General features: G+C 36.5%; 1 protein-coding gene across 1 annotated transcript in view; it reads left to right on the forward strand.

The window, feature by feature from the left end:
- The window catches only part of CLVS2 (clavesin 2), a 132,878-nt gene extending 111,953 nt beyond the window's left edge, over window positions 1–20,925 (forward strand). Inside the window, exons 4-5 of the mRNA XM_007955495.2 lie at window positions 7,947–8,167; window positions 20,838–20,925. Of these exons, the coding sequence (XP_007953686.1) occupies window positions 7,947–8,167; window positions 20,838–20,925 (309 nt within the window). The remainder of the gene's footprint in view (window positions 1–7,946; window positions 8,168–20,837) is intronic.
- The last annotated feature ends 4,913 nt before the right edge of the window (window positions 20,926–25,838 follow it).

Consider the following 25,838-nt stretch of genomic DNA (forward strand, 5'->3'; position numbering starts at 1 on the left):
AAGGAGTACCAAGGGTCCTTAGGCAGAAGAACATCTTGTATATTTTGATCAACAGCAAGGAAGCCAGTGTAGGTGCAGCAAAGTGAGGCTATGGAGAAGGGTGACAAGGGACAGGATGTGGAGGCAATATTGTGAGATAGATCATAGAAGGTTTGTACACTATGGCAAAGATCTAGGATTTCATCAGAGTTAGATGGGAAGCCCTTGAAGGGCTCTGTGTACAGGAGTGACATTATGTGATGTTATTTGGACATGATTGTGTACTGTTGGCCGTCCCTAGGAGGTGCAAATTGTTAACACGCTCAATTTCATACCAAAAGGTTGGCTGTTCGAGTCCACCTAGAGACACCTTGGAAGAAAGGCCTGATGATCTACTTATGAAACACCAGCCATTGAAAACTCTATGGATCACAGTTGTACTCTGACATACAAGGGGTCAACATACATAGGGTCTACATAAGTCAGAAGTGACTTAATGACAACTTAAAAAAATGATTTATTGAAAAAAATCAGTGATAAAAATTATGTCTAGAAAACAAGAAGTGCACTAAGTTTGGCAATTCTTTGGATCAATTTCATAATTTTGACAATGCCTAGAAGAATACATGGCTAGTATTATTCCCGATGGAAGAGAGGTATCTGAATTTCCCTGTTCCAATTAAAATTAAAGGAGCTCTGGTGGTATAGTGCCTAAGGCATTGGACTGCTAAGCAGAGGTTGGTGGTGGTTCAAACCCACCAGTCATTCCACAGAAGGAAGACTGGGCATCTACTTCTGTAAAGATTTACCACCTCAGAAACCCAAAGGGGATTGCTATGAGTTGGAATCGACTCAATGGCAGTGAGTCTGTTTGTTTCTTTTTTTTTGTTTGGAATTAAAATTATATGACCTGGAAGTTTTCATATGAAAATATAATTATAGGTTAAAAAAGAAAAGTATTTAATTTCCATTTACATAGTCAACACACAATGCAAAACTATTATATTTCATCTTTTTCTATCATGCTTCTTTACTATTATTCTGAGTGAGTCGATACCACAATATTACTCAAATAACTTATGCTTCAGATGTTAGAAATCTGCAGTCTGAAAAAAGGGTAAAGAGAAATCCTAAGACCAGTTGTAAATCTTTCTCCACAAATTCAGGTGAACAAAAAATATCAGGCTCTTTATTTTCTTAAATTAAATAAAATCTGAACATTGTAAAAAGGACAATACTACCCAAAGCCATCTGCCTATATAATGCAATCCAGACACAGAGACCATCATCATTCCTTAAAGAAATGGAAGATCTGTTCACTAACTCTATATGGAAGGGAAAGAAACTCCAGATAAGAAAAGCACTACTAAAGAAGAAGAACAAACTAGGAGGGCTCACACTCCTTAATCTCAAAATCTACTATATAGCCACTGTAGTTAAAGCATCCTGATTTTGGTACAATGACAGACACATAAACCAATGGAACAGAATGGAGAACAGAAGTAAATCTATCCACCTATGGACAGCTGATCTTTGACAAAGGGCCCAAACCCATTAAATGAGTGAATAGATAGTCTCTTTAATGAATGGTGCTGACAAAACTAGATACCCATTTGTGGTAAAATGAAACAGGATCTATATCTTATACTATATATGAAAAGTAACTTAAGATAGATCAAAGACATGAATATAAAATCTAAAACCATAAAAATCATCAAAGAAAAAATAGTGGCAAACTTTAGGCTCCTAATACATGGCATAAATATAATATCAAATATAACTAAAAATGCACAAACAGCAAGAGATGAACTAGATGAGTGAGACCTCCTAAAAATTAAACATTTATGCTCTTAGAAGACTTTGCCAGAAGAGTGAAAAGAGAACTTAAAGACTGGGAAAAAATTTTTAGCAATGACATAACAGGCAAGAGACTAATTTCTAAAATGTATAGAAAATGTCCAACACCTCAACAACACAACAACAAACAATCCAATTAAAAAGTTGGCAAAAGACATGAATAGACACTTCACCAAAGAAGACATTCAGGCAGTTAACAAACACATGAAGAAATGCTCATAATCATTAGCCATTAGAGAGATGGAAATAAAAGCCAACAATGAGATATCATCTTATCCCAGCATTAATAACAAAGTTCAGAAAAACAGAAAGCACCAAATGCTAGTGAGGGTGTGGAGAGACTGGTGCACTCATACACTGCTGGTGGGACTGTAACATGTTGCAGCCACTCTGGAAAGCAGTATGGTGCTTCCTCAAGAAGTTGGAAATAGAAATACCATATGATGCAGCAATACCATTACTAGATATACATCCTAGAGAAACAACAGACATGACACGGACAGATATATGCACATCAATGTTCGCCGCAGCATCACTCATAATAGCAAATAGATGGAAACAACTGAAGTTCCCACCAATGGATGAATGGATAAACAAATGATGGTACATAGACACAATGGAATACTATGCAAAGTTAAAGAATAATGATGAATCACATCATGACATGGATGAACCTAGAGGACATTATGGTGAGTCATATTAACCAGTCATGTAAAGAACAAATATCACATGAGACCACTACTGTAAAAAGTCAAGAAAAAGTTTATACACAGAAAGAATCATTCTTTGAAGGTTACTGGGGGTAGTAGGGGAAGGAAGGGACAATCACCCTTTAGAAGGTAGACACATATTAACTTGACTGAAGGAAAAGGCAATATACAATAAGGGGAGGTCATCACAAAGTTATCAAGCTAGTGGAAGTTACAGGGAGGAGCGCAGGAGTTAAAGGCAAGAAAGGTAAACACGGTCACACTAAAAATCTTGCAATAACAGTAATAACAACAATCTACAAGTGTATACAGGAGCTCTGGTGGCTAAGTGCCTGAGGCACTTGACTGCTAACCAGAAGGCTAGAGGTTCAAACCCACCAGCCACACCTCAGAAGGAAGGTTGGGCAATCTACTTCTGTAGTGATACCACCACGGAAAGTCAAGTAGGGGTTGCTATGCATTGGGTCCAATTTGACGGCACATAACAACAACAACCACAACAAGTGTATACATGGATAGATATTCAAGTTTAACAGGGGTCCAAAGGTGAACTCATGAATATATATAGGTTTGACATAGGATGTCTCTGCCTATGTATTTATATGTGCTGCAAATATATCCATGAATATAGTAGAACATACAGAGGCCAAAGTTATGAAAACATCTTAGCCATAACCCAACATGTAGAGAGAATAAGTTGCTAGGCATAGGGGCTTAGGATCATAGTCTTGGGGATACTAAGATCAACCGGCATAACTTAGTGCACAAAGACAATGTTCTATATTCTACTTTGGTGAGTAGTGACTGAGGTCTTAAAAGCTTATGAGCGGCCATCTAAAGTGCAACTATTAATCGCTCCCCATCTGGAGCAACTGAGAGTGAAGAAAATCAAAGATCTGTAGAAACAATCCAAAGGATGAATAAACCACATGAACCCCAACCTTCACAACTTTGAGACCAGAACAACTAGATCATGCCCAGCTATGGCTGCTGACCACTTTGAAAAGGACAACAGTAGGAGGTCCCAGTTAGAGTGGGAGAAAAATGTGTAACAAAATTCAGAAGCTCAAAAAAGACCAGGCTTACTGATTGATGAAAAATGGTAGAACCCCTGAGACTATGACCCTCAGACACCCTTCAGGCTGGAAACTGAACTCATTTACGTGGTTCAACTTTCATCCAAATGATAGACAGGCATATAAGGTGAATAATAATACCAGGAAGGTATGCTACGCTCATTAGAGCAATCAACCACATGAGATCAAAAGGGCAACATTTGCCCTGGGATAAAGCTAAGAAGCCAGGAGGGAGAGGAAGGAAGGTGGAATGTAAATGTAAACACTGGGGGGAAGTGGGAAAAAGGATGTTACATTGTGAGGATTGCAATGATTGTCACAAAACAAAATGTGTGTGAGTTGTTGAATGGAAAACCAATTTTGCTCTGTAAACTCTCACCCAAATCACAATTTTATATATATATATATATATATATATATATGCATGTATCTCAAAAAGGATTAAATTTCACTTTGAGTCTCTAAAACACAGGGTTGGTGGGAAATTCTTCCTTTGGTATTATAGACATCCCTTCTCCAATATCTTAAAACTTTCATGCCGCACTAAACTTCCAGTCTATCAGTGATGACTTCTGATCTCATTTTTCCAGCCAGTAATAGTTTCTTGAAATAAGGTCTCCTTCTGCTCGAAGCTGTCTGTGAAAAAAGGACATCTTTTCTGAACTTGGAACCTAAACACATAGTGTATTCTCCCACTGCTTGATAGCTGTGGTCTTGCCTCTCTCCAAGGGGTTGCCAGGGAGCAGATTTCCCTATTAACTGTACAAATTTCCACCTCTGCCTTCATATAGCAGACTAGCACAAGCTCTTTAATGGGATAGTGTAGGAAAATAAATGTCGGAAATGGAAAAATGATTCAGACTAATTCTTAGGATCAATGTATTCTGAGGCAAAGGGGGCCAAGAGGACAGGGATTTTTCCAAGAAACTGTGGAAAAGAAAAAAAAAAATATAAAGAGAACACAATTGTAAAATTTTAATAAAGATGCCACTACACAAAACTAGTCCAATCAAAAACAGTAAAAAAGCAAAAATTCAACAGTTGGTTAATTAAAATACATCCTTGTTGCCTTATGCAATACATCTAATTTGCTGACTTGTTAGAGCCTGAGAAGAGTTAAGGCTGACTGCAAGACTTTCGGCCTTATAGACTGGAAGGATAGTGAAATCATTAACTAATGCTGGAGCTAGGGAGAAGCATGCTTTAGGAGGAAGATTGTGGGTTCAATGTTGCATATGTTAAGTTTGAGATACCCATTCAATATTTAAGGGGCAATGTCAAAGAGAGTGTGGAAATATTAATATAGAATTCAAATAAGAGTTCTAAATTCAAGTTATAAATTTGCCAGTGTATAGGCAGTATCTGAATCCCTGAAATTGAATGAAATTACTGAGGAGGGAGTATGGCAAAAGAAGGGAATAAATGCAAGAACTGAGATCTGAAGCCCCATAAAGTTAAGCTGTTGGGTGATGCAAAATAATCAACAAGAAACTGAAAAGAAGCCTCTAGTGAGGTAGGAAGGCACCAAGAGCTGAAAATATCATGGAAGTCAATTATAGAAAATGTTTCTATGAAGAGAGTTATCTACTCTTTCCCATGCTGCTGAGAGTTCAAGAAAAATGAGAACTGAGAATTGAACGCTGCATTTAGCAAGAGAAGGATTTAGATAACAGCTGTTTTGGTCCAGAGATGAGGGCAAAGCTTGTTTGGACTGGATTTAGAACTGGAAAATATATATTTGAACAGTAACCTTAGACAACTTCTTTGATGAGTTTTGCTTTAAAGAAGTGGAGAGAAATAGGATGGTAACTGAAGATGAAAGTAGGTCCAAAAGAAGTTTTCTATGTGTGTATCGGGTAGGAAGTGGTGTCGGGGCGTTTGTTCTCTCTGATGTGGAAGATCCAGCAGAGAGGGGAAAGTAGTTGATGAAAGAGGGAAGATAGGATTGCTTGAGAATTATAAATAAAAAAGGGAGAGAGGACAGATTCTATCGCACAGGTAGAGAGGTTTTCCTTTGTCAGGTTTATTTTTCCGTTGTACTAGAAGCAAAGGCAAAGCAGATGAACACAGATGCTGGTGGGTGGATCTCATCTGGCTGCTCTATTTTGTCCACAAAAGAGGAAGCAAGCCATAAGCTGAAAGCAGTGCGGAGGAAGGAGTAGTAGAGTGTTACAGGAGAGAGGGGATGTGGTGCGCTAGGATTACATCCCCTTCTTTCAGGGTTTATTACCATAAAATCGCTGTGACTTGAAGGAGTTTCTGACATGAAGAAACACATATGGAAAATAAAGGCTATATATCTAATAAGACAAGGGTTTTAGGTGCCAAAATTAACTTTCCAGAGGTAATTCTTCTCATCGCTTTTGGGAAGAGACCTGGGATGTGTGTGTATGTGTGTGTGTGTGTGCATGTGTTTATTTCTTGGATTTAAATGCTGGCTGTTGTGTTCTGCAAACAAGGGTAGAAAGGTTGATAGTGGTGTCAACTGTGCTGTTATGAAGTACATAGGCCTTGAATTCACCTCCCACTTTTCAGCCCTACTGCTCCTTTGGGCCCTATGCTATTTGCCCATTCTGAGCTTAGAACCCCTGAGGTTCTGTGGGTCAGACTGACTTCTTCCCACCTTGTGTTACAGGCAGCCATTTTCTCTGCTTATTTTGGCCATTAAACTGCTTTCATCTGCTTTGACTGTTCTAGAAATTGTTGAAATTAATTTTTGATTGGTAACTCCCATTCCTCTCATTTTATTTGGTGTTGTAGATTAATCTTTTTTATACATTTACTTGTGTGGTCTCTAAAGTTATGAAAAGCACAGATGAATGTATTTGCCTGTTCAATCTACTTCTTTTACTTACATCACTGTAATGCACTTCACACTGTAAATTACAAATCCTTGAACCTAAAGTATGATATTATTTTTAACTCACTCATAGAGTATATTCCTTAAATTAATATTTTGTAAATTTATTTGAGACAATGTCTTATCAGAGAAGGTTGATCTGCAGTTTTGAGATTGAATGAGACATCAGGAAAGAAGAAGAAATTTATGGAGAAAGAGATCTCAAGCATGTGGCTTGAATAATTCTCCACTATTAAAAAAAAAAAAAGAAAAAAGCTCTACAGCTACCATATGACTCAGCAATTCCACTCTCAGGTGTATTTCCAAGAGACTGGAAAACAGTGACACAAACAAACACACATATACCAATGTTCATTGCAGCACCATTCACAATAAGCAAAAGGTGGAAACAACCCAAATATCTGTCAACAGATGAACAGATAAAAAGTGATGTATCCATACAATGGAACTTGCTCTGCCACAGAGAGAAATGAGGTCCTGATACATGCCACAACATGGATGAACTTTGAAAGCATTATACTGAATGAAATAAGTCAATCACCAAAGGACAAATATTGTATGATCTCAGTAATATGAAGTACCTAGAATAGGTAAGTATACTGAAATCAGAGATTAATAGTGGTTACCTGGGGCGGGAGGGCGGATGTATGGATGAAATTATTGTTTAGGAAGCATTGAGTTTTTATTTATGGGGATAGAAAATTTGGCAAAGGATGTTGGTGAGGGTGGCAAAACATGATTGATGTAGTTCATTTCACTAGATTGTTTATATGAAAATGGTGAATTGGCAAGTGTGTTGTCTATATTTTTGCAATAGTAAAGAAAAAAAAAACCTCTATGTATGTGATGATACCAATAGAGTTTTACATTTTTAATCTCCTGTCCCATTTTCCAATTGAACAATAAACATGGAAATCTCCAGTAGAGGAGATTCTGGCAACATTACAGAATGTAAATCCTTCGGGACACGAACCTTCACTCAATCTTTCATGACGATGATGCTAATCTTCTTCTTTTATTTACATCACACACTGTGAATTACAAAATAGTAATTGAGTGGTTATAGCATTCTTATTTTTATTATGACAAAGAGAAAGCCATATTGCTGACAACTTTGAGGATTAATAACTTGAATAAGCTCTGTAAGTGATGAGTCCCTTAAGAGAAAGATCTGTTTTAACAACATTTATTATGCACATAATCAAGTTTGCACAACTAATACCAGAATAATGCACAGATGAACATGTACTTCTTATTCTGCTTGTATCCCTGATCATGAAGTAGAAAACTAAATTTCTGGTTCCAGCTCCTGCATGTATCACAGAGTAGATGAAAGCATAAATATTTTAACAGATATGGAAAAAATCTTGTATTTGCTCATATCCTCATTCTTCTCTTCCACCCTCTAAATAATATTTATTCTTTTCTCTGTGTTTCCTCCCACCACTATATTTGCATTTCTAGATATTTTTGCACGGTAACAACCTGAATAGCCTACATCAACTAATTCATCCCGAGATCCTACCCTCTGAGTTTGGAGGAATGCTCCCTCCTTATGACATGGGCACATGGGCAAGAACGCTGCTAGACCATGAGTATGATGACGACAGTGAATACAATGTGGACTCCTACAGCATGCCTGTGAAGGAAGTAGAAAAAGAACTGTCTCCCAAGTCTATGAAGAGGTATGCTAGAGGTAGATTGAGAAGTGGGCTAGGAGCATGAGATGGGTGCATGCTGAGTCCAAATCCAGGTTTTATATTTTTCCAAAATTGATATTTGGTGGCTTTTAAAGCATTTCATACCTCCATAATTTGATGTCTAGGAAGTATGAGTCAGAGATAAAGTCATTTGAGGTAACCTCATGTCCGTGTCAGTGTTGTTCCAAATTCATTATCTAGCAGAGTCCTTAGAAATCACCAAATCCAGTATTTTTAAACTTTTTCTTAAGGAGCCAAGGAATCTGGTGAACACTTCAGGGCAAACAAGTGGGAAGAGAAGGGTATCATCTCCACTGCAATAAGAACAACTCTGCTATTATCTAAGCAATTTGTGGACTTCAATGTAGGATTTTCTTTGGGAAAAGTGATTTATGGCAAGCACTGATGCACACATACAAATACACTGGTTAATTCAAAACACTGTATTCAAAGCTTATATTTCCTTTTTATTATCTCTGCCAAATCTCTGTTTAAATGTTTGGCCTCTCCTGGGGCAAGATGTTCTCTTTCCCTATAGCTTTAATTTTTATAAATTCATTGTTGAGTCATAATCTGACTTTCTGCTTTGATCCGCAAAGCATTTTTATGCTTATTTTCTTTTAACAAATACATATTTATTGATCATATATTCTGTAATAGGCATTTGTTAGGTCCTTTGGATCCTGGGTTGATTGAAATGTGTCATTCAGTCTATCTCCAGTAATATATCAGACAGTGTTTCACTGCTATTCATAAGATTTTCACCGGCCAATTCTTTGAGAAGTGGATGGCCTCTTCCTTCTTCTGAGTCTGTGTTAGTGTGGAAGCTCTGCTGAAACCTGTCCATCATGGGTAACCCTGCTGGCATTTGAAACATCAACGGCATAGCCTCCAGCCTCACAGCAACACATAAGCCACCATGGTATGACAAACTGACAGACAAGTTTGTCTCCCTTGTTGTTGTTGTTATGTGCCATCAAGTGCTGTTCCAAACTGCTCCTCTCACTTCCTGGTCTCCCCCCAGGCACTCCAATACCCACATTGCTTTCTGTGCCCTGGCTTGCTCACCTGGCCTGCCCCTGGGTGCTCCTTGGAAGCAAGAATGATCCCTTCTGACACGAGTAAAGTAGGTGCAATGAAGTCTGGCATTTCTTTCAGCTTGAGAAATGCCAAGTGTGTTCTTTTTTGGCTTTCCAACTCCATGTCTTTGCATATTTCATTATAATAATTGACTTTGTCTTCTTGAGCTGCCTTTTGAAATCTTCTGTTCAGCTCTTGTATCTTGTCTTTTATTCCATTTGCATTAGCCACTCTTCATTCAAGGGCAAAATTCAGAGTCTCTTCTGACATCCATTTTGGTCTTTTCCTCCTTTCCTGTCTTTTTTAATGATCTTTTGCTTTCTTCATGGATTATGTTCTTGATGTCATCCCACAATTCTGGTTTTTGGTCATTGGTGTTCAGTGCATCAAATATATGCTTTAGATGATCTCTAAATTCAGGAGGGATCTAATCAAGGTCATATTTTGGCTTTCTTTTAATTGTCTTCTACTTCAACTTGAACTCACCTATTAGCAGATGATGGTTTGTTCCACAATCAGCTCCTGGTGCATTAATTTAAATAATAGTACTATTAACTGGCCTTCCTTGTAGACATATGGATATTATCCTTTCACTGACAGCATTGTACTTCAAGATAGATCTTGAAATATTATTTATGATGATGAATGCCATGCTATTCCTCTTCAATTTGTCATTCCCGGCATAGTAGATCCTATGGTTGTCTGATTCAAAATGGCGAAAATCAGTCAATTTTAGCTCACTAATGCCTACAATAACAATCTTCATGTGTTCCATTTCATTTTTAACAGCTTCCAATTTTTGTGGATTCATACTTCGTACATTCCATGTTCCATTTATTAATGGATATTTGCAGCTGTTTCTTCTCATGTTGAGTCATGCTACATTAGCAAATGGAGGTCCTGAAAGCTCTACTTTATCCATACCATTAAAATCAGCTCTACTCTGATGAGGTATCTCTTTCCCAGTTGTATCTTGAGTGCCTTCTGACCTGAGGGACTCATCTTCTGACACTGTATTGGATGTTTCTTGGCTATTCATAAAGTTTTCAGTAATATATCAGACTGTTTCTCTGCTATTCATAAGGTTTTCATTGGCCACTTCTTTGAGAAGTAGATGGCTTCTTCCTTCTTCCGAGTCTGTCTCAGTCTGGAAGCTCTGCTGAAACCCATCTACCAGGGGCAACCCTATGGGCATTTGAAACACCAATGGTACAGACTTCAGCCTCCCAGAAACACGCAAGCCACCACAGTATGACAAACTGACAGATGTTAATTTCCGTTACCTTCCTGCCGGGGGGCTCTCCCACTTACTGTTCTCTGGAGAAGGATATCATGCTTGGTAAAGTGGAGGGTCAATGAAAAAGAGGAAGGCCTTCAAAGAAATGGATTGACACAGTTGCTGCAATGATGGGCTCAGGTATAGCGGTCATTATGAGGCAAGCACAGGCTGAGCAGTGTTTCATTCTGTTGTACATAAGGGCACTATGAGTTGGAGAGGACTCGACGTCACCTAACAACAACAACATTCAACCTAGTGATGATGAGGGTAGAGGTATAAAATACACAAGTGCGTAAATGGTTCTAGTTTTGTATACTGCCTCTGCATTTGCATTCTATAACAAACAAGATGTCTAATACACAGACTTTCCAAACAATGCTAACAATAACAAATATTATTTCTCTGGTTTACTTCCCATTCACAGAAATGCAGCTTCTTCTCACCTAGCTCAGGGAAGACCCAAGGGCATCTCACATGTCATACCAAACACTGTCCTAATAATTATGCAGTATCCTTCTTTGATGTCCTTTGTTCATGGCTCTGACTCATGGCTTGGTACTGCTGTTCTTTGAGGATTTCTTTTCTTGCTGCTTCTTCTGCTGCTGATGGTGTTAGTGTGTGTGTGTGTGTTTGTATGTGTGTGTGATGAGTGTCTTTGCCCAGGCTGCTGTACTAGTCTTTAGAGAGAAGAGAAAGTCCAAAGACCTTCTATGCTTCATCCTCTGTTCTAATCAGCAAGCTTATGTCTGAACCAAGATAGACTACTTGATGCCCTTTTCTTAGAGCAGAGGTTCTTAACTTGAGATCTATTATCTCCTGAACTATGGGATTTATTGAGGAACTTTCAAGAAATTCTATTGAGTTCTTAAAATTGTATGTGATGTTTCATATGTATATATGTATGTTCTGCACATTTTTCTAGAGAGAAGCTGTTTTAACAAACTCTCAAGATATTTTCTAAAGCAAAAATGGTTAAACTTAAGAACAGCTTCTGCTTAATAATAATAATAATAGTCCTAATAATAATAGTTGTAACAAACATAGCTATCATTTACTAAGTGCTTATCAGGATCAGGCACTGGGTGCCTTTTTGTTTTGGTTTTGTTGTTGTAAATATATATATATACATATACATATACACATACATACATACGTATATATATATTTATTACATTAATTTATTTAATCATCACAGCATCCCTTTCAAACACATACATTCCATTCCCAAAGTCATATAGTCAATATATAGTGGAACAAAGGTTGCATCCATGAGGGACAGAGTCTTTCATACTTGATATAAACGCTGTTTACTTTCCATTGAAGCCTGGCACAGAACTCCCTCACTCTAGAACTGAGCTACATAAGTATTTGGAGACTGCTGTCATAGGTGTCCCTGTAGCCTTCCCCTTTGCCAGCTAATATTTCTAACTTCTTTCAACTACTCCCTGTGTGACATGCTCACTACTGTAGTCTCCTCCTTTGAGCTCATTTACCTTCATATCCCCTTCAACCTCAGCCACACCACCATCATCTGCGCTCTGCTCACCTTCACTTTCCTCAAGACCTCCAAACTTGTCTCTTTCTCTCCACCTTTATGCTGACCTGGCCCCACATTTATTATCAAATACCGGTCCAAAATTTTTCAAAAAAGCAAATCAGATGATTTCACCTCTTTGCTTCAAAAGCTTGAAAGACTGCTGATTATACAGTTAATAAAATCAACTCAGTATCATGGATTACAAGATGCTCTGTGATCTGACCCTAGCTACCCTTCTCTCCTAAGCTTCTCTTGCCCTCTTCTTCCTCCATTCTATCTAAAACACAGTAGCCTTCTGTCTGCTCCTTCAGCCTCTCCAGCCTGTTCTATCTAGGGGCTTTCACTTGTTTACCATTGTTGGAATGCTTACTTTTTTGCATCTTCAAATGGCTCAAGGTCACTTTTTCAAAAGAGACTTTTGGTCTTTATGAACCACCCGCCTATTTCCCCATTGTAGTCATTCACTGTCAATTATCGTCCTTTATTTATTTATTTTAATAGTATTTATCAGTCTGTAAAATGACTGACCTTATTTCATTTTTTATTGACCATACCAAATGGAAGCTTCTTGGAGACCATGACTTTGTATAACCTGTTCTTTTAATCCCCAGTGCTTGGCGTAGGGCTTGACACTTGGGGGAGGCTCATTAAATATCAGCTATGAAGTCGGTCAGTGGGCCCATTCAATTTCATTATTCACAATTGAATAGATGCCATCTGACCCTCATTTAAGGTCCTCTGGTGGTACAGTGGTTAAAGTGCTCAGCTGCTAACTGAAAGGTCAGTGGTTGAAACTCACCAGTTGCACTGTGGGAGAAAGAGGAGGCAGTTTGCTTCTGTAAAGATTTACAGCCTTGGAAACCTTATGGAGCAATTCTCCTCTATCCTTATAAGCATTGTTGTGAGTTGGAATTGACTCGGTGGCAATGGGTTTGATTTTTGGTTGGGACCCTTATATCACTACTTACGTTTAGTGTTCAGAATTCTGTCTTTGCAATATAGACCTCATTGGCTTTGTTTGGTTCCTGTTGTTGCTGTCACTGTTTCTGTTTGAACAATCAAAGCACACTATGATTTATATTGAACTATTGCGTCTCTTTTACATATAAACCCATATCCTCCTGAGTTTCTAATTCTCTGTTTAGCTTTGTCTTCCAAGCAGATTATTTTGTTTAACACCATCTTGTTAGATTTGGCTCCATGTATCCACCTTTTGAAGTTTTTTTGGATGGGATTCTCTTCTCAATTAATTAGGCCAGTTTGTTCCTTGCAGAATTGGCAGCACATTGACTTCCCTAACCCTGAGGTCCTTGCTTCCTCTGACAGGGGCTAGTTAGAAGTTCAGTCATCCTTTGTTTGGTATAGATTGTGTATCATATGAAATTTTTATGGTTTTATTTGAAATTATCTTTTGCTTTTTAAAATTTTATTGTGCTTTAGGTAAAAATTTACATAGCAAATTAGTTTTCCCATCAATAGTTCATTCACAAATTGTTCATGACATTGGTTGTAGTCCCTGCAATGTGTCAGCACTCTCCCTGTTCCTTCCCAAGATTTTCCATATCCATTCATCTAGTTTTCCTACCCCTCCTTGTCTTCTCATCTTTTGTTTTGGGCAAAGATTTTCCTTTTGTTCTAGAGTAGTTGATTTTTCTAAGGAGAACTTTCTTCATGGGTGTTACTTATTGCTTTATATTCCTGTCTATTATTTGGCTGGAAGGTAGCCTCTGAAAGTGTCTTCAGTTTCAAGGTAGAAAGTTTTCTCAGAGCAATAGGCTCAAGGGTTTCTCCAGTCTCTTTCAGACCAGTAAGTCTGGTCCTTTTTATTAATTTTGACTTTGGGTTTTGTTCTCTGCTTTCTTTATGAATTCTGAGACTTTCCATTGTGGTCATGGACAGAGTGGTTAGTAGTGGCAGCCGGGCATCAACTAGTTCTTCTGGTCTCAGGTTAGAGGAGGCTGTGGTTCATGTAGGCAATTAGCCTTTTGAACTAATTGCTCCCTTGAGTTTTCATTTTTCTTTATTCTCCTATGCTCCAGGCAGGAAGAGATCAGTAGTTGCTTCTTAGGTGGCCACTTGAAGCTTTTAAGACCCCAGACACTATTCATCAGTCTGGGATTTAGAACATTATCTTTATCAACTGTTTTGCCGGTTGACTTAGATGTCTCCATCTATTTGAAGTTTTCTGAAGGATAAAACTAGGGAAGTTGTTTCACTTGATTCTCTTCTCTATGTCAGGGAATGGCATCTCTCCAGGATGGGAGAAGACTGCTTTTAGGTTCTACCCTGCTCCCCATGTCCTGTTCTCTTTCATATATTCCTTAGATTGAGAGAAAAAAAATCATTTCTCCAGAAAAGAGTTGTGAATAATTTTTCTTTGGATGAGTTTTGCTATATCTGTAGGAAGAACTTGATACTCTGTGTAAATTTGTGGAGGGGTGATATAATCATGTGAAGAAGTTCACTAGATGGCAGATGTCTTTCATTTCATATCTCCAGTTCCCAGGATAGTTCCTGGGCCATAACAGTAGCAGTGAGCAACAATACTATCTTAGTTATCTATCGCTGCTGTAACAGAAATACCACAAGTGGATGGCTTTAAAAAACAAATTTATTCTCTCACAGTTTAGGAGGCTAGAAGTCCAATTCAGGAAAGGTTTTCTTTCTGTGTTGGCTCACAGTTTAGGAGGAAGGTCCTTGTTTCCTTTCAGCATCTGTGTACCTGGCATTCCTTGTAGATTTTCAGGTGTCTTGGCCTTAATCTTCCCCTGTGTCTAGAAGTTTCTCAGTGTAGGCATTCCAGGTCCAAAGGATGCACTCCACTCCCAGCTCTTCTTTCTTTATAATAGAAGTTCCTCTCTCTGCTTGCTTCTCTCTCCTTTTATCTCTTTTAAGATAAAAGGTGATACAGGCCACATCTCAGGGAAACTCCCTTTATATCAGATCAGGGCTGTTACCTGAATAAGGGTGTAGTGTCACACCCTAATGCCCTAAACATTGATTGGCTAATCACATAAGATCACATTATGGGAGATGATTATGTGATTACATAACAACCAAATTACATCATTATATAACTGCCAAACTACTGAGAAACACGGCCTAGCCAAGTTGACACATATTTGGAGGGGACACAATTCAATCCATGACAAGTACTAACATTATTATGGTGGTATGACCTTCTGATTTTATTGAATCATATTAAATGTTTATTGTTACTACATACCAAACACTACTCTAAATGCTTTGTATGTATTGACTTATTTGTTTCTAAAAACATCTAATGAGGTAGTACTATCTCCATTTTATTTATGAGAACACCAAGAAACAGAGATGGTAAGTAACTTCCACTTGTTACATAGTTACAAATTACTGATGCCAATATTGGAACAAAATCCATTTCCTTAGCCACTGCCATTTGTCAATATTTGTGCTGAAAGATGGCCTCTGGAAGTGCCTTCAGTTTCATGTTAGAAGTTGTCTCAGAGCAATAGTCTCAGGGATTCCTCTAGCCTCTTTCAGACCAGTAAGTCTGGTCACTTCTTTTTTTTTAATTTGAATTTTGTTCTATATTTTTTATCCATTGTAACTGGGAGCTTCTATTGTGGTCCTGGTCAGAGTGGTCAGTAGAGGCTGCAGAGCACCGACTAGTTCTGGTCTTGGGTTAGAAGAGTCTGTGGTTCATGTGGGCCATTATCTGTGGACTAATTGCTTCCTTGAGTCTTTAGTTTTCTTCCTTCTCCTTTTCTGCAGGCAGGAAAAGACAAATAGTTCTTAGATGGCTGCTTGCAAGCTCTTCAAACCTCATGTGCTCCTCACCAGACTAGGATGTAGAATATTATCTTTATTAACTGTGTTTGGCAATTGACCCAGATGCCCCCTTAGATTATGGTTGTAAGCCTTCAAGTCCAGAAATTCAGTCCCAATGTCTAAGTAGCTTCTATAACTATGCCCCTTACATATTCTATTATATATATGAGAGTACATGCAACATTTAAAAATATGTATGTAGAAATATCCACAACCATACCTATATTTGTACATGGGTATACTCCTGTATGACCTCTCATACCTATATAACTTACATATTTACCTATGTTTCTACTCACAAATTATTATTTGCCATTACTATTTTTGTAACTCACTAACTCACTGCTGTCAAATTGATTATGACTCATAGCAGTTACTGGTTTTTGTTACTGGTTTCTGAGGCGGTATCACTACGGAAGTAGATTGCTCAATCTCCCTTCCAAGGAGTGACTGATGGGTTTGAACCACCAGCCTTCTGGTTAGCAGGACTGTGTATGTTATAGCATTTACTGGGGTTGCCTTTTAGTCTTGTGTACTTCTCGTTGTTTTCCTTTGCCTTGGTTATGTTGTGCTAACTTTCCCCATATTGTGTATTACATTTTACTTCACCAGAATGAACACTTCTGTACTCCCTAGTCAGTGATTCTTACACAATCCCCCTCCCATCTCTCATAATTATCAGAGTATTTCTTTCTGTGTGTAAGCCTATTCTTGACTTTTATCGGGGGAGAAGGGCTAATTTTGCACCTAGCCTTATTATTCTTGACTTTTTATGATAGTAGTTTCTTACAATATTTGTCCATTTGTGATTAACATATTTCACTCAGCCTGAAGTCCTCCAGATTCATCCATGTTGTGAGATGTTTCACAGACTCATCATTATTCTTTAATGTTGTATAGTATGTGTTGTATTTATGTACATCAATTTTTTGTCCATTCTTCCATTGATGAGCACTTAGGTTGCTTTCCAACATGGGTATGCATTTATCTTTTGTGTCATAGCTCTTATTTCTCTAGGATATATACCTAGGAGTGAGGTTGCTAGATTGTATGATATTTCTATTTGCAGCTTTTTAAGGAAGCACCATTCCATTTCCCTTAATGGTTGTACCATTTTGCAGCCCCATCAGCACTGGCTATAAGCTCCAATCTCCCCACACCTCACCAGCATTTATTGTTCTATTCTTTTGATCAGTGTCATTATTGGCAGACCCAAAAAATCTTAATTTGAAACTATTTCTGCCTTTCTGCCCCTCCCTCTCCCTTTTTAAAAATTTTTGTTGTGATTTGGGTGAAAGTTTATAGAGCAAATTCATTTTCCATACAGCAGCTCACATATACTTTGTCTTATGACATTGACTACAATTTCCCACAATGCAATAGCTGCTCTCCCACTTCCTTCCCATAGTCACTCTTCCCTGTGTCCTTCCCTCCATGCACTCCTGCCCCCTGAACTGTCTCCCTGTGTACACACAGCCCTTCTATTCTCCCCTGATTGATGTCTCCAAGGAGTGTATCTACCTAATGTAAATGTTCACCTCATATGCCTGTCTTTTGTTTGGCTGGAAGCCACAAGAGTGGGTTCAATTCCAGACCTGAAGGGCAGCTAGGGGCCATTGTCTCAGGAGTTCCACCAGGCTCTATCAGACCAGCAAACCTTGTCGCTCCCCTTCCCCACCCTGCCATGATTTTGAGTTTTCTTCCACATTGTTCTCCCACTCTATCCAGGATTTCCTACATAGATCCCCCACTGAGTGGTTAACTTTGGTAGCCGGCACCAGAGTCATACAGGCTGAGGATCACATGGTGTACCAGTCCCTTGTACTAATTGTTTCCATATGTCTTTGGTTTTCTTAATTTTTCTTTACTCTGGACAAGGAGACACCCATCATTGTATCTAGATGGCCACGTGCAAGCTTTTAAGATCCCAGTTGCTAATCACCAAAGTAGGATGTGGAACAATGATTTTGTGTAGTATGTTATGCCAATTGATCTTGATGTCCCTTGTGACCAGGGTCCCAAGCCCGCAGGTTCAATTACTCACTCCCTGTGGGTAGCTGGCTGTGGCCAAGAAGTGACTACAACCTTGTTCCTTGTCAGTTCTACTATATAACTGGGAATTCTTTTTTTTTTTGTTGTTGTTTGATTTCTTTCTTTTTTTTTCTTCTTTTTTTGTTTTATTGTATTTTGGGTAAAAGTTTACAGAACAAATTCACTTTCCACACAGCAGTTCACATACATTTTGTCTCATGACAATAACTACAATTTACCACAATGCAACAGTTCCCCTCCACTTCCTCCCTATAGTTACCTCTTCTATGTGTCCTTCTCTCCATGCTCTTGCCCCCTGAACTATATCCCTGTGCACACACAGCCCTTCTATTTTCCCAAGATTGTTCTCTCCAAGGAATGTATCTACCTATATACCTGGGAATTCTTACAGAACATACCAATACACTTGTAGAAAAACATTGTCTGCCAATCCTATACGTGGTCATGGGCACACTCCCCCCTGCATAGACATACCTAATAGTTCAGCCTGTCCACCCATCTTTCCGCCCATATATCAGTGTTTGCCATCACTGATAACATAGTACTATATGTACAAAATGGTTCATCTTTGTTGTCTGCACCTCCTATGCACCTCTCTATGTCTTTCTCTTCCTCAATCTCGCTGTGTTGATCACTCGTATTTGGTACATTGCCCTTCTCTTCACCCAAATCAATACTTCTTTCTACCTATCTAGCATTTTCCCCTTCCTTCTCCTCCCACCCCTAGTAACCCATGAAGAACATTTCCTTCCTTCACTTTTTACAATAATAGACTAATACAATATTTGTACTTCTGTGATTAATTGATTTCACAAGCATAATGTCCTCCAAGTTCATCCAGGTTATGCAGTGTTTTGCAGATTCCTTGTTTTTCTTTAGGGTTGCATATATTCCATGCCTGTCTTTTTTCAAGGAATGTTCTACATATGGAACCAACATATCAACAATGCTAATATCTGTAGTGCATGATAAAAGCCAAATAGGAATCCAATCCCAGGTTGAATAGTGCTGTTGTTTAAAATATTTTAATAAAATTGAGATATCTTCTAATATTATTTTAAAAATAGTCCCAGAACATGAGGACTTAAATGAGTGTGTGTGTGCATGCTTTAAAAGAATACTAGAACAAATGATTCAATGTGTATACCTTTTGTTATATAAAGAGCTTTGGTGTATAGTTACCGAATATTATCATCTTATACTCCAACATTTATGTAATAAATTCATATGTGTTTCTGTGGAGAACTGTTTTCTGCTTTGTCTTTGTTACTTTTTACTTCCAATGCTTTATATTAAAGTTCATTAAGTGTAGAATTTTTTATCAGATAAAAGTTTAGTGTTTAGATATAGACTGACATATAGAGATCCTACTTGTTTACCCAACCCTATGATACACGTTGTGTTTTCAGTAAAGAGAGAACTAATAGAGAATCCATGCTCAAGGAGATTATAGTTTAGTTGTCAGTTAATTCTTTTTGCCAGGACATTAAATAAATCTCACTCTCTTTTAGCATGGATTCATCTTGGCAAACGAGTTTTCTTAGGTGGGTCTTACTGAAAATAAATAAAGGTTTATTGATTAAGCATTTTATACAATTATGCACTTTCTCAAACTATATGTGTTTATTCATGTACTTTTTCTTAAGATAATTGTGTTATTGCACTTACAAGTGACACAAAATCTCTCTCTCTCTCTGCTTGTCGTCCTTCTACTCTTTATCCTCGTCTTCCTTTTCTGTCTCTTTCTGTGAATCTGCTCTAGTCATGCCTTTCTGAGGTAGGCATCTAATTCCTATTTAATACTGGGATAAGTTCGTGAACACGGCTTAGGACATAAAACTTCTGCATTTTTTATGCTCTCACCTTCATTTTCATTCCTTTTTTTAGAAACAAACTTAAGTTTATTTAAATGAAGGAGTCACTTTATCAGTTAATCCTGTCATTATTTTTGTTTGATAATTAGTTTCATTGCTGTTCTTTTTCATTAGCATGTGCAGTTGTATTTTAGCTTATAGCCTTTCTTTTTGAAAGTTAATGAGGTCTGCTAAGAGGCATATTGCCACAGCAATAGCCAATTGGCTGGGATGCAGCAGCAGGGGAAAAATTCATTACCGAGGAGAATTTTAAAAGGGCAGCTGCTTCTTTAATGCTATAGCTATTAAGATGGCAGTTTCCTGCCACAACAGTAGCATGTTTCATTGACTTTCCTCCTTCTCAGTTTCATGTTGTTTCCTAATGATGAATTGAGATATAATTTCCACCTGCTATCAAGGGAATGTTTATGAGGTTTTCAAATTATTTCCTGCTTTCCTAATTATAAATTGTTGCTATCTAAACAAGAGGAAATCTTACTCTTTAAAAAAATACATTTTATAAAACTTTCAAATTAAGATTGATTTTATTTGGATGTTTTAGTTGGAAATTTAACAAAAATCACAATCAACTTTCCCTATTGTTAGCATTAAAATTTTAAATTTTCATAACAATAGTTTGAAAAAATATTCTGCAATAGCTTCTCCACTTGGAGGTTTCTGTATGTATATGCATGGGGGGGGGGACTCACTTGTCCTATATTAGAAATTCTCTTTAGTTCAAAGAAAAGAATCTTGTTCCATTATAAAGAGGAGCGCTTAAGCTTATTATGGTCAATATGGAGTCCTTTGCTGTTCATTATTTGTAGTTAGAGGCCAGAGGGTATTGTTTCCTCACTCCTTTGCCAAATTCCCTGTTAAGCGTTTCCTCTCTAATTGTGCAGTATTCTCAGTTCATAAATTCCTTGATGTAGGGGAAGATAATCCCATAACCACAGGAGAGTAATAACAAAGAGAAGTGGAGGAGACTGTCATATGCATGATTATTTGGTAATAACTCTCTGACATTGGCTTTATCTTTTGTAGATCCCAATCAGTAGTGGATCCTACAGTACTAAAACGCATGGATAAAAATGAGGAAGAAAACATGCAACCTTTGCTCTCTCTGGACTGATAATCTACACTCCCTACGGATTAGAAATGGAAGGTACTAGTTTTCAGCAACAAGGACAGCACTGTGGAAGATTTACCAGCTGGAAACCTATTTATTCATGTTAATGTAGCATAATATATAATAAGGTGTCAGGCTTTCCCATTTGCCTGAACCATGGGTGCCCTGAGATGGATTAAAAAAAAAAAAAAAAAGTCAATAATTTATTCTGTTAAGTGCCAAGTTCTTTGTAAATATAATGTAATCTTAATGTCAAGTTTGTAAATTTTGGTAGTAAATTAATTTGGAAAATATTGGCTCATGAGTTCATGCCAGTGATATGAACTATAACAAAAAACAGAAAAGACACATAAAAGATCAAAGTGAGTTAAATGTAGCCCTGTTTCCTATGAAGCCATATTTCAGCTATCATAGTGATCATTTCATTGTTCTCTGAAACTCTGTCAGCATTCAGACGTTCTTGTTTAATGGGCACTAAATGACTCTTGGAAATTATTATGATAAATGTATTTCCTGTCTAGTGATTTTCATTTCACAGAAAATGTGTCCTGTCGGCTATCACTTGCCTTGCATTTTGGAGAAAAAGAATGACAGATAAACTCGTAAAATGAACACTTGAACTCTTCCATGTTGTTTAAGTCTGGGAGTCTTGCAAAAAGTTATGTTTCCTCAATTAAGATGTGGAATTCTGAAAGAGAGTGAATTCTTTTTAAACTGCTATATTCACAATGTGCCCTTTATGCAAGACCCCTTTGTATCCCTGTCAGATGTACTTTAAGAACTTCCCCTAAAAATCTATTCTACCAAGACAAAGAGAACTCATTCGTGAATAGTGTTTTGACAGCTACTTTTGAACATAATATTTGCCACTTACAGATAAGAGATGAATTTCTAATTCTTGTTCACTTGTTGAAAAATATATATTCACACACACACATTTTTATTGAGCTCTTAATAAGTCCTTGATGTGAGAAGGTTATAAAAATAAATTATACATATTTAATTGTCTTAGAGATGTTATAGATTATTACATGAGATGCTAACTTTGGAAAACCACTTCCTCTAAGTTAATGAAAATGATACACAGTGAAACAGACTTTCAGTGAACCTATTTAAGGTCAGTTAATTTGTAATGCAATCTTGAATCTATTCCATTTTAGTGAAATATTTTTTCTTCAAAGAAGCAACAGATCTGACAACAGACTGACAGGAGTAAAATAGGTTTTCTTTTTTTTTTTCCAAATTCAAATTATTATCTTCATAATCCTATATCAACACATTTTCTTTTCAGATATAATTGCATGAACAAATAGCACTCAGAAGAAATAAATCATGAGAGTATCTGAAGTAGCATATTATAATTTAAATCTAGATTTGAATTCCTTGTATCATTTAAACTTATTTTGTAAAAACTCTTTAATTATAACAAATTTAAAACATTTTACTTCATATTTCACATTCCAATGTGAAAAAAGCAAGATTTTTACCATCTTTACAGTGATAAAATTTGAGATTAAAATATTCTTTTCAAAGAAAAATAACTCAAGGAACTGTTGGAAACCAATAGGTGTAAAGGTAAATAGGGGCCTTCAGACACTTTTTAGCCAAAAGCTTAAAAAATTCTAGTTATAATTCTATAGCCAAAAATCTTAAAAGCAAGATCAGTACCTCAGTCTGCATGTACCAATGGATTGCCTAGTGTTTATAATAATATGTCAATTAATATGAATGAAAGATACCTTAAAAATGCCAACCTTCAATCAAGAGCAGAAAAATAACGACAGTGTTAGGTACTCTGCCCTACCCGTGAATACTATAGGGATTAGAATGAGTTGAGGAAAAAGAGCCACGACAATTTTTGTCTTCAAAAAAACTCTAGCCATTTGTATTTCTTTGGGTTTTTGCCTACTTGCCATACATTTTACAGCCTTGAGCTTTATATGCTATAGAAATAAATATTAAGTAATATGATGCACTGGAATAAAATAGAAACAACCTAAGTACAGAAAGACAGTCAGCTTTTCATTTTCAGGAGTTTCTCTTGGTGTGTAATATTTATTGTCAACTTTCAGGATTCTACCAACTTTACATGTCAATCAACATTGCCAACTCTGGTTCCCTATCATAGAGTTAGTGTCACACAAAAAAACAACTAGAAAAGCATAATTTATGTGCATACCAATCTAATTATAAGTACCATTCACACTATCTCCCTACCTCACAATTGGGAACTTTGCATTACTGCTCTACTTCTCTTCTCCAAATGAGCAATTGAGATTTAGCTGGATTGTGTAAAATATTTCAAAAATGAATGAACAAAACACAACAATGATGCCTTTTGAAATTGCTATATCTAGTTCAATCTATGAATAAACTCATTTTTCCAGTAATATTTTTAAAGGTGCTTAGTCAAAGGATATTTGTTAAAAGTTTCCCCCCAACATGACCTAATTAGCCCTATTGAAGAGTTCTTTCTTCCTCACGTGATTGTGTGTCATGTAGCCATGTCTACTATTACATAACCTACTGTATGTAAATAAGCACCCCTATAATCTTTCATTTTAATTGTAATAGTACATATCCACTCATGTGCAAATAAGAGACTAATTTGCCTTTCTATTTGGAGAGATGGGCTCTGCTGTTTTTCAATTGGCTTGTTAATTCAAAGTTTGTAGACTTCAAGGAATTACCCCTATTTGATTAGGAATGAGCCAATAATGATTACTTCTCTCTCCACCTGCTCCACATTCTACTTCTTATATCTTTTCTTTCTTCAATTGCTTCTGGGGTAGGAAGCTACTTCTAAAGCTGATTTAAAAAGAAATAACTTCTCTTTTCATGTCATCACTGACTTTTGCACACATTTTGATTGATATTTTAAAAGGAAGAGATTATCATGAAAATATACTCTAAGAAATATGAAGAAGTGCCTCTTTAAAATGGAATAAATCAGTAATACTGGGATATAGATTTTATTTATATTCTTCTCTAAAAAGGAAATACATGCATCTTTATTATAAGAATGAAAAATAGATATCATCTGAAGAAAAATATTTGAAACCTTGCTTTGACTATTCTCATGTAGTACTTTTGTGTGTGTCCAATCAAGTACTTTCATACATGTCATTAACAAGGCTGACACCATACATAAGTATTAAGTAGAGTTTTTGCAAGCAAATTTTTGAAATGAGAATGCATGCTCTCTTTTATTTCATCAATAATTTGAATAAGTGTAGTCAGAGACATTCTTAAGTTTTTTTTTCATATAAAATGCTTGTTTACTTTACAGTACTAAAAATTCATACATTCACATGCAGAAAAGCCACACAGGTTATATTAATATTGTTAACCAGATCACACTGATAAAGTATACATTTGAAGTTTCTGTAATATTCTTGAAGGTCCCTCTGTTGTGTTAAGAAAATGGAGAGCTGTTTCAGACTTTGGGGAACACATCTCTGACTCTTCAACAAAAGATATCTTTAGAGCCAAGGCAATGTGTCTTCAGGGTTAGGCTTTCTTTTCTTCTAGAAACAACAAAGGTTTATGGACATGTCTATGATCCTTTAAATAACCTATATGAAGAAAATTTGCTAAGAAGCTGTACTATCTGCTGTTGTTTTATCTAAAAGTCTAACTTGTCAGGTTAGCTAATATCTCTTTGCTTCTTATTTTATATATATTCATTAAAGATAACTTGAAATGTTGTCATCAACCATGGGAACATTTCAGAAAAATTTTCAACACACAAAATAAAAGGAGGAGAGCACTGACATGATATTTGAACTTTCTAATATGGTATTTACATCTATAACATCAATAAACTAATAGCCATATATTCTATCTTATATGTGCTATATAGACATATAGGCTAATAAACAGTGGTGTATTTTAAATTGTGTAAGGCCACTCGATTATTCAAGAATAGGCAGGCTATGTACAAATATATTGGAACAGAAGTAGAAGATTGGCTAAGTATGCAGGGTGTGTAACTATTCTTCAGTGCTAAAAAGGCTTATGTTTGTTTATTTATCTATTTAGTTAGTTATTAAAAAATGCTTTCCAATATATTGTACTTATACTAAAATCCTTGGTACTATTTACTATTTGAAAGGGAACTAATAAGTAAAAATGCAAAAAGGGGTTTTGGTCTTGTAATATTATTATATCACAAGTATAATAGCTTAGAGAATATATATTTTTTCCATGTACTCCACTTTTTATTTTAAATAATATATGAAGCTAACATCAATTATGGAGTTAACGCTATGAAGTCTATTTAGTGCTGAGTGTTATAAAGAATTCTCTTGGACTGTAGGGAAAAATATAAAATAGCAACTCTATGGATTGAAATACCTAATTTGACTTCTTTTAAAGAAAGATTGAAAATGATACTATTGAAATCAAACAATATTTAAAAACAAAATAATTATAAGCATTAAGTGAAATAAATGCACTTAGAGTAAATAGTGGGCATTGTCACAGTTTAGAAAATGGTCGGTATTTGACTTTTATTCTCAAGTTTCAGTGCAAATGTTGCTGTCTTTAATTATGTCTTCTGCATTTCTTCTGTCAAAATCACTTTTTGTGGTGAGTGAGAGGAGACCTAGAAGAAAATTAAACAAAATGAATCTTAACAGCACTTTTAATTTGAATCAATCCCAATGATTTTTAAAAATTGGAATGGGTTATAATTAGTTTACATATAACAAAGATTTAAAGAATTGTCTTGTTTCTAATCCAAGGTTTCAATTTTTGTATTTGTCTACAAAAAATACTCAAAGACCAACTAGTTGTTTTCAGAACTGTCCAGGAAAACAAGATGTCTAAGAAATGATAGAAGTGCTTTTATAGAATACTGAATATTTGGCTCATATGCCCTTGACCTATTGAGGAATTTTTTACTTCAATACATT

Source organism: Orycteropus afer, unplaced genomic scaffold, assembly GCF_000298275.1.
Source record: "Orycteropus afer afer isolate SDZICR_OR568_19922 unplaced genomic scaffold, OryAfe1.0 scaffold00506, whole genome shotgun sequence".
In the NCBI taxonomy this organism is placed as follows: domain Eukaryota; kingdom Metazoa; phylum Chordata; class Mammalia; order Tubulidentata; family Orycteropodidae; genus Orycteropus; species Orycteropus afer.